Genomic DNA, 10,167 nt, shown 5'->3' with positions numbered 1-10,167 from the left:
AGCATTAGCATGGATGGATCGGTTGAGCCGGCGATAGCTAGATATCTACGTCTGCCTCCTCTCCTCCTCTGCTCTGCTCTCGTGCTAGCATTAGCATCCAGCTTGGTCTACTCTGGTCGGCAGTAGTGCAGTGCGCCGTTGCAGGCCTGTTCATTTTTGTCTCTCCGTTCGGTGTGCTCGATTGCTCTGCTTTGATCCCTAATTGGCCAGTGGCCACTACCTCTCTTTACTTCTTTTGGGGTTCATTTCTACTTGCCAATATATGGACGGACTAGTGCACAAAATGCTCAAGTGCAGCTCTGATGGACGGACTCACATGATGAAACTCACAGTATGGTATTGCTTCATCCTCTGCAGAGATAGAACTACCATATGTCTAGCTCATCATACATGCAGAAAATCAAACATAAGTATTGCAATTACACTGGAAAGTACTAGCTCATCATAAGAAAATTACTAAGCCTTACACTGCAAAGCTTCATTCCACACAGCACACAGTGCTTAGTTCATGTTAACAATCAAACATAAGTATTGCAAATGACAAAAAGACTCCATTTAAATCAAAGATGGCATACTTTTCTCTTCTTCGGAGTCAACTTTTACCTTGCAGTCGCTCTCCAATCTTTCTCCTCTTCCTAAACAGTTCCATGACCATCTCTCTCAGCTTATCACACAACTGAACAATAGGCAAATCCTTTATATGCCTCACCCAACTATTGAAGGATTCTGCAAGATTGTTATTTATGTAGTCACACTTGATATTTGTGTTGAACATGTACCTAAAATAAGTACGAGGTTATTGTTATTAAGTATACAACGAGTAGAATTGATGATTAAATAACAATTGACAACAGTAGAAATGCACCTCATCCATAGCAAATTGTGATGGTCATTAAGGTAATCCAATACCTTAGGTTCTTCTATAACTACTTGGTTCATATGCCAAAGTCACCATGGATTTTCTTAACAAAATATCCCATGAGGTGCTTGAAACACTCCCTTTGATCAGCAAAGGGGAGGGGGGGGTGCAAAAGAGCCATCTTATGTACATGTATCTAGTTGCAATAGCTAAAATAAAAGTTTGTTATAAACTAGTCCATATAAGACATATAATAATATAATCAAAAGTTCATCAACTTTGAACATTTTATCAAAAGCTCGTTAACTTCGGGACATATAGTCAATTTTCCCATTTACGGTTGCGACAATTCAAGCAAGTGGATGTTTCTCGCGACCAAGGATTCAACAATAATATGGCAAGATTGTGACATTTCTTTTTTCACGACAAATAAATGAAAAAATGCAGTATGATCCATGAACATGCAGATACCTATACACTTAACTTATTCTGGTTTTCATCGACAGTAAAGAAATTTGTACAACTTGTCGAGAAAATGTACACTCGAGAGAATATGTTCCCAGAAACGGGAGTAAAAAACGGTGCGAAGGAATAACTTGCGAGACTTGTAACTTGTCAGCTTTTTCTGTATACAGGCTTGAAAACTGAAGTGCCAACTTCGGCTCAATCACCAGTCTACCGTCCAGCTGCTTTCAGGAACTTGTCATATGGGCTAGCAGGTGGCAGCCTGAACGAACGATCGGATTCGCTAGATGCCGAATCACTGCGTCGCATGCGCTCATTCCTTGTCGATTGCAACTCAGGCTCGGACCGCAAAGATGACTGCAATGTGTGACAAGAGAGAGATGTTGATCTGAATAATATAGTAATATAGGGGATCTGAGTGTAGATTTTTCAGATACGATATACATGCCTCATTGGTTACCAGTCCATCCACCCCGGCTGAGCCATGGGAGTCGCCCCTCGAATGCTTGAAGCTCAAGAGAACAGACATCTTCTGTTGCTTTTCCATAACCAGGGCTTCACACTGGCTCTTCATTTGGTCGTACGGTACAGGGTTGGCAGAAACTGGAACATTAGCAACTTGCCTTGCTGTATCATGAACCTACAAATCAAACAGTTAAGCACAAAGCATGATGAGACAGCGCATAGTTTAAAATTAACAAAGAAATTCACAGGCGCCATGGTTAATAGAGATGACACATACAGATTGTATTAGTTGATTGACGGTTAGAACATCTGATGAAGCCATAGAACCTGATGTTTTCCTGTCGGATTGAGATCCACTATGTTCAAAAAAGATGTCATCGTCATCATCTAGCTCAGAAGGAACAACATCCTGAGGGCAGAAGGCAAGCAGACAAAAAGGACAAGTTAGAACAGTAATACTGCAATTGTCAGTGTTGACGTTGTAACACAAGAACAACTATTCTTGAAGGATCAGTAGGGACCTCATCAAAACAGTGGTCATCCTTTTCTGCATACATTGAACAAGAATGTGGTGTCTCCATGAATAGCGGAGCACCAAGAGGAAATGAATCATCCAGGGAAAACTCTTGAAGTTGTTCTTCTATCCCGTGAAACTTCTGCAGATCGTGGGTAAAGATACTCAATTATCTGTTATGTTCTTGATTCTATACAAATAAAGAAACAATATTAAGGAAATCTGAAACTACACCTCTGGTAAATTTTCAAACTTCTGCCTAAAGTGGGACATCACAATTTCTATTAACTCTGTATCATCCTTGTTTATGGCTGAAAGAAAGGCCTGTGCATCACTTTCATCTTCCTCAGAACCATAAACCATCTCACTATTAAATGACAGTACAGAGGTATTTACGAGTTGGCAGTCATCCATCAGGCAAAGATGAGGATCAACCTGCAAAATCAACAAAAGAGTAAATGCAACTCGAACATTATTAAACATTACATATTCACAGTAAGTTGCATATGAACCTATAAGGCTATAAGGGCTTGCAAATACACATGAAATATTCAAATAGTGGGAATCAACAAACCATTTTTTCTGGCGCTGCTGCTTTCACGAGAGCAATTATCTGGGGAAGATCAGCTACTTTTGCTGAAAAGATGAGCATTGCCGATGCCATCGTATACAAACACCTCCTACGAGATGGCTGCAAATCATCTTCATTTACAGTGAAAAAGGTAAGTGGAAATCAAGTGAGGCACTTAACTGCTATTCTGGATCAAAATACTGAGAAAAAAAATATTTATCATTAGTGAATCCAAGCAGGCTATCATATATCAGTTCTTGCAACACCTTTCTTATGTAAAAGTGCAAAAAGCAAAGGCAGGCAAAGGTGCAGGAGCTTACCTTCTTGGCCAAGGGAGTTCCTCCTTAGAGAGAATGCCAACTGGAAACAGCGAACTAGTGCCACATGACTGGAGCTCTGCCATGAAAATTTATTGGTCAGACATGTATGCTACTTCAAGTCTAAAGAACATGGTCGGACACATGTATGCTGACCCAACTAGAGTGGGCCGTGGGGGCGTAAGAAAGTATTTCACGCTTCCTACATAATAACAAATGCAAAGAGTCTATGTAGCAAACAAATTTCAAATGGAACAAAAGACTGGTTAAAACGAAGAGCAAAGATCAGGGCCTTTAAAACTCAGAACAACGTAGTAGCCTCCAAGCTGACAAATTCTACATGTATTTGATATCATTTCAAGGCATTCAGAATCAAATAGATCCTGGTTACATATTATTTGATAGGATCTTCTAGCCTATTGGGTAACAATAATAAAATTATTGGCCTTAACTTACTTTTGCTTTCGAACACAACAAAGCAATGCTGTAGGTATGGCCCATTGCTTCAAAATTTGCAGGTGAGTTATCCTCCAGGAATGCTTGGCTCCAAATAGATGAAAGAAGAAGAACAATCTGGTTGCTGTTCAACTTCATAAACTTTAGGTTCTGCTAGGATGGAAGAAAAATAAGATGATACATCAGTTGGGCACTCAAAAACACAGAAAGTAAAAAAAAAAGGTAGTATACATATACTAGCTGGACTTCATACGTTATCGAATGATGCAAGATATGGGTTCCCAGGACACTGCCTTGTATTTGGTTCTGTATGTGTGTATCCATTCTCAGTACTGACTAGAGCTTCTGATTTCTCGTTTATCTGCAAGGATTCCTGGATCCTGTTCTTGGTCCCCATTTCATTGACTATAGTCTCAGAAGAGAAAGCTGAGAGGGCCAACAAAAGTAAACTCTGCGAACCATTGTCCTTCATTGGGATAGGAAAGCTCATGGCTGACCATGGACAGAGCAGTGAAGGTGCAACAATGGTGGACAGAACACGATGCGAGCCAATTCTTGTCTTATTGTCTGGGTGCATCATTGCTATGAGAAGCTGGTGAAACAAAGCTTCAGGAAATTCCTGATATATGCACAAGTAATTCCAGTTAATATTTCACAGAAAAATACTTCTCCTGCAATAGTGGCCATGATAGGGACTTGCCTTCTGATTGTATGATGACTTGTAGACAGAAGCTGCTATTTGTGTTGTGCGATAAACAGATGAAATTGTTGTTCTTGAGAGGGTAGAAGAATGAGAGAGATTCTCAAGCATTACACCAACCATGTCAAGAATAGGCCCAACATCCCCAACCTATTCAGTAAAATGAACAACTTTTCATAAAGATATCTATGATGAGAGCAATGTTGTATAGTTATAGTAATAAAGAGCCAAAACAATATAATAACCTTTTCTGTCAATTGCACTAGGCACTCCTCCAAGGCCACATGAAGTGCATTGTTCCACTTGTCAACATCAGCATGAGCATTTGATGCTTCAATAGCAAAATGCATACATTTGCGTAAGTGTTTTATTAAGCCACTGATCGCACTTGCTATTGTCACTGATGCCTTTAACTTTGCATGTTTCGCAAGATGTGAGGCAACTTTTACAATGCTGATTTGCTTGACAAGTTTCTTGGCAACACTCTTATGATCTATGTGCTTTATAGTGAAAGATAACAGCAGATGTCCATTTTGCCCTGGCAGTAGGAAAAAAAATAAGAGTGTTACATTTGTCTGCTGTTGAATGCTAGCAATTGAAAGGCAAAACGCAAGAAGGGAAAAAGGAGAAAAAGAAATTACATGGATGAAAATTGCTGCACCTGATTTGTCCATCAGTTTCTGCATTTCTTGTAGAACAGAAAGGGCAATCCCATTTTCAGGAGACCAATAGTCATGGCTATCAAAAACGCGGAAAAGAGGATCAAGAACGCGCCGTACTATCGTTGCCTCCTTTGCAATATTAGCCATATTACGTAAGCATACTCTTGACCAATGAGCTGGATTTTCAGATGTAGCCCTGCTGATACATTAAACAATTAAAGGGATGAAAGATACATAAGGATCTGGAAGGGGTTTTTATTTTTACATTAGCAGGAGAGCTCACATTGTATCAGATGCCACTTTGGCACAATTTTGCCCAGACACTGGTAACACTGCCAAGCTCCCATGTATGACCAAATCATCGTCATCTTGAAGTCTGACAACCTCTTTTATTGAGAGAGTTTGATTAGCCTCATAACAACTTATGATCACTGAGGCAACCTGTGTTCAAGAATGAATTCAGATATCAGTCGAAGCCCTTAATTTGAGCTATGCTTATTGAAGTTTTGTTTCATGGAATGTTGTCTCTGACCACTTATCAATTATAATCAGTTTTGCACTTCTTTTTATATTAAGTGGTATAGACCTACAATTTCAGAATTCACCAAGTTCTAATTATATCTTTTACACATATCTGTCGTCCTACTTCTACTACAAAAGAATCCATCCATTCTGATTCAAGATGATTGCACCAATCGTATACAATGTGGACAAGAAAATTAAAGAATAGTTGCCAGAAGCTATCCAGTCATCTTGTAACAGTATAAAAGCAATAAAGACTTACATCATCAAGTTCCATTGAAATATGCGAGTGATCACCCATGTATTGGACCTGATTACAAAAAATGAGAGAATTAGATGGTACACACCACAAGAGGTAAAATATTAGGGGTGAAAAAGGCAGGTTGGGTAATTCAAATACAAAACAATATTTACATGAGGAATACAGGCAGGACTGCAAAAAAAGGAAAAATAAAAGCCATATTAAATTTTAAAAATCATACGTCCCAACTTGATTATGCTAGACTACTTTGATGATATTACTTGCAAGGAAGAAAAGAACCAGTAATGCAAAGCAACCATGAAGAGTTAAATATAGATAATAAAATAATGTACATTTTAGAACCAAGGACTCTTAAAGTTATATCAATGTAATCGATATAGTATATCTGTGCCTCTGTGGAGAACACAAAGCTCAAGAAAATGTCTAATATAGCTAGAAATGGCAGTTGGCTCTTTTATTCCACACCATCATTCCTGGTCCAACAAAATTGCAAAATGAACCTTTAAATGGTTGGTATTCTCGAGAAAATAGGCCTTAAAATGACTGGCATCAGACAGCCTTGTACTTTTCATAAGAATAACTCAAAAACAAAACTGTATTACCATAGAAGCAAGAGCCTGAAGTGCAGCAGATCGAAGACAGAGCCCTTTGTCATCTTCCCTTAGCTCTTGACCAATTTGGCAAAGTTTTGGTATGAAACCTTCTAAATTAAACATATGTGTGCTGTCGACCTACAAGATATACCTAATTATATTGTATAGATGGCAATATCTATCGGTAAAGGCAAATTCTTGCAAGTTATGTAAACAACCTGGCCATTTAGAAAGTCGACAAGCATTAGACAACCCAGGACCCGCAACTCATCATGAGCTTTCTGATCAAGAAGAGTGCGGATGATGATTAATGAGCTTGTGGCTAGCAATGGCCTGAATCAAGAACAATATGATCAGGGTAGGAGCAAGGATTGGTTACGGATGCATCATTCACAGAACAGAACTTTTACACTTGCCTGTGCTCCTTGCATGAACATAGAAGTTTCCGATAGATGCATGGCACAACTTTGACCAAAGTGAAATTCTCATGCCTCAGTTCTTTATAAAATCTCAGCTCAAGATACTCTGTGATCTGCCCAAAAAAGGCATGAACATAAATCTTGGTTTTACCAAGCTCATTCTTCATTTCTTGACATAGTATTAAATACAGAACAAGCCTATCAGCTTTACACAATTCCATTGTGGTGATTATTCAGTTCACCTCAAGAACACTTTTTTTTTTTGCACTACTGCATTCGGTTTTTCACAGATTTTGAGTTAACACAGAACAAGCTCATCAGCTTGACACAATTTCTTTGTGGTGACTATTCAGTTCAACTCAAGAACATTTTTTTTTCCCTTTTGCATTACTGCATTCGTTTTTTCCACTGATTTTGAGTTAAATACAGAAGAAGCCCATCAGCTTGACATAATTCAGTTCAACTCAAGAACATTTTTTTTCTTTTTGCACTACAGCATTCAGTTTTTTCATTGATTTTGAGTTCAGCCATAACTCCTAAGCAGATCTAGCAACGATTGGGTGTCTCCATTCTAAGAAAAACGGGTGGAGGTGGAATATGTTACCTTTGGTATGCGTGCTGGATTTCTCGAGACATAATCGCAGAGTTTCCCAATCCTTCTATCATTCGGTTCACCATCCTACAACACCAAACGTTCAATTACCAAACCCCTCACAGTTCTCACCAGACACCAAAATGCAGAAATACGACTAAGATCAGAAATGACTGAAATGCTAACAGCAATGCAGGATTCGCCATACCGGTGGCAGCTGATAGATCTCTGCTATGATCTTCTTGTACCGCTTGACGGGCTGACGGGAGCGCGCCCGCAGCGAGGGGCAGAAGAAGCAGAGGCTGCTGCAGGCGGGCAGCACCCGCCGCGACATCACCCCCATTTTCCTCCGGTCGTAGTCTTTGATTCCACCGACAATGGAGGCACGGATCAAAGCTCCTCGGCTACTCCCGAGTCCTGATCCCTTCCTCCTTGGTACTCTCTTGTAGCCCCTAAAAACCAAAAATTTGGAACAAATGGGCTCAAACAACACGATTGAACATTTCTCAGCAGAACTCCAACAATTTGGTCACTCTCTTACTGTCCTACTCTTGGGATGGTACGCTGAACTAAACTCTCCTTTGATCCAACTGGGATCAAACCAGGAGCCAGTAGCCAAACCAGGGTGCACGGCCTCTTACTATTTATTATATAAACAGCAAATTACTGTTTATGCTATCCATTATTAACAGTGTTTTTGGATCGGGTGCCTATGCACCCACCACGGGCCATAACGTGGCTCCGCCGCTGGATCAAACAGCGCAAAATTTAGCAGCAGGCAATTCAATGACCGGGCCTTCCTCCCTTTCGTGTAGCCAATTAAAATCTTTCGGATCCAAACCAAATCGAGACCGCTGAAGAATTCCTCTTACGTCGGTCTGACTTTGACCAAATCTACTTCAACCCGAGATAAACAAAACCAATTTCCTGAGTCAAATCCGCGTGAAGAGCCAAATAAAGTACGACAAAACCGCTCCTTTTCTCCAAACTTCGCCGCGTAGACCGAATCGGTAACGGCAGAGTCCAAGAAAGGCCGCTCAATCAGATCAACTCCTGCCAAAGATGAAACCTTTCTTAACGCCCAAGCCCAGATCGCACCCCAGACGCCAATGAAGCAGCAGCGAGTGATCCGCGCGAGAAACCCGAAGCAACCACGGATCCACCCACCTGGAGTCTGGAAGACGAGATCGCCGCGCGCCGGCTGGCTCAATCCACCAGCCGTGTCGCCGCCTGTCGGGCGTTGGAGCGGCGCGGGGGGACAGGATAGTTTAAGGCGAAAGGCAACGGTCGCCTCCCTCACTCGCTGTAATTCATCGGCTGCGGTGAGGGGCGTCGCGATTTTTTCTTCCACCGCGCGTGTGCAGGAGGCGAGAATATTTCGGGGGGCTTTTCCGGAAAAGGCACGTTCTGTTTCCTCTTTTCTGCGCGTGTGCAGTCACAGGTCGGCCTCGTCGGACGATGCAGAACAGCACAAGGCTGGCAGCTCGGGCTCGCAGCCTCGGCCTGCAGGGTAGTGACTGAAATTACGTATACGCCCTCACTGTTCCCCTTTCCACGTCCAATGTCTGACCGCCTCCCCTAGAGCGACGGAGGGCAGAATGGACTTTCCTCTATCTCTCATTCTCTCTGCTCGTCCGTGCTCTTGCCATGGCTGGTGCCAAAATTCTTGTGCGATCTGAGTCAGAAGCGGCAGACGGACAGCACCATCAAGAATGGAAAGGAACATGTCTCGCGTTCCATACGGTTGAGCTGTGCCACCACCTGTCCTTAGCTGTCCCATGTACACTCCCATGAGCCTATGACCTTGTCCTCCTCGTGGCATAATTGCATATCTTGTTGAGTGTTGGTGGCTGGTTATTGGCTAGTAAAAGCTAATAATATTCTAATGTTGATGTGAAAAAACTACTGCATTCTAAAGCACTATATGGTAGGAAATATGCAGCTTGTGGGTGTCCACATCAACACTCTATTTACTATTTTCTAGAAGTTAAATGGGGATTCTATTGAACCAAAGTAGATGTAGAATTACGATCTGCTGCAGACTATTCATAGGCTGGAAACATTATCTCCAAAGAATAACTTAGCTCGGTTCTAAGCTAACACCAAAAACACTACTCTAAGCTAACACCCAAATACAGTAAGGCATTAGAATATTTCCAATGCAAGTTGCAACCTTTCAAGTGACTTTACGATATCTCTTGAACTAATTATAAAAAAATATTAGCTCTAGGTTTAATTCTGTTCGGGGAGCTAGCTGATGGTGATCGAGTTTGGTTCACGGCAGGTCAAAGTTTTAGCATCCACCGCGAAGTGAGTTTGGTTGGCAAATCCGTCTGTTTTGTTTCCTAGCTATAGCTAGTACTGTAGTCGAAGTGAAGGTTAGCGCAAGCGCTCTTTCAGTTATGATGCCAAGATTTTGTGATCAGTTGCCAATTGCCACACAGGACTAAATAGCAAAAGAAAAGGTTTGTTCTACTTTCACGAACGGAATTTATTTTTTAAAAAAAACATCAGTATAACTCGTAGACTCGCGTGCACACTCACACAATGTCTATTAAAATTCGAAGATACAGAACTTGAAGATCGACAAAATCGCTACAGACGTATTGCTATCGATGAGTACGTCGTCTATCACTGAAAAAAAAATTGCATTGGTAAGATACACTAAAATTCATTCATACTGCTGCCAAGTCACTTGCTTTCTTTGGACTTGGAGTGACAGTCTACCTCAAATCTTTCGTTCTATCCTGTCTCATGCAAGTCACAGCTA

At 41.1% G+C, this 10,167-nt stretch overlaps 1 protein-coding gene across 7 annotated transcripts; it reads right to left on the bottom strand.

Moving 5' to 3' along the window:
- Nucleotides 1-1,175: 1,175 nt before the first annotated feature.
- On the bottom strand, nt 1,176-9,051 carry LOC133909382 (protein SEMI-ROLLED LEAF 2-like). 7 transcript variants are annotated; one of them, XM_062351785.1, is made up of 21 exons: nt 8,565-9,048; nt 7,939-8,450; nt 7,606-7,849; nt 7,410-7,484; nt 6,803-6,918; nt 6,605-6,719; nt 6,396-6,524; nt 5,794-5,841; nt 5,293-5,450; nt 5,009-5,208; nt 4,593-4,885; nt 4,348-4,497; nt 3,901-4,266; nt 3,648-3,800; nt 3,195-3,270; nt 2,878-3,005; nt 2,538-2,738; nt 2,311-2,445; nt 2,067-2,198; nt 1,773-1,964; nt 1,176-1,681 (listed from the first exon to the last, which is right to left on the bottom strand). In XM_062351785.1, exons 3-21 carry the CDS (start codon nt 7,738-7,740, stop codon nt 1,535-1,537), a joined length of 2,949 nt encoding a protein of 982 aa, XP_062207769.1. In that variant the 5' UTR covers nt 7,741-7,849; nt 7,939-8,450; nt 8,565-9,048; the 3' UTR covers nt 1,176-1,534. The 7 variants fall into 7 exon arrangements, with proteins under 7 accessions (XP_062207769.1, XP_062207770.1, XP_062207775.1 ...); XM_062351786.1 differs by having other exon boundaries at nt 8,194-8,450; XM_062351791.1 differs by having other exon boundaries at nt 1,785-1,964; nt 7,606-8,450; nt 8,565-9,051.
- Nucleotides 9,052-10,167: the final 1,116 nt, after the last annotated feature.

The sequence above is a fragment of the Phragmites australis genome, chromosome 2 (genome assembly GCF_958298935.1).
Source record: "Phragmites australis chromosome 2, lpPhrAust1.1, whole genome shotgun sequence".
Classification (NCBI taxonomy): Eukaryota; Viridiplantae; Streptophyta; class Magnoliopsida; order Poales; family Poaceae; genus Phragmites; species Phragmites australis.
This window is presented reverse-complemented; position numbering and strand designations above follow the sequence as displayed.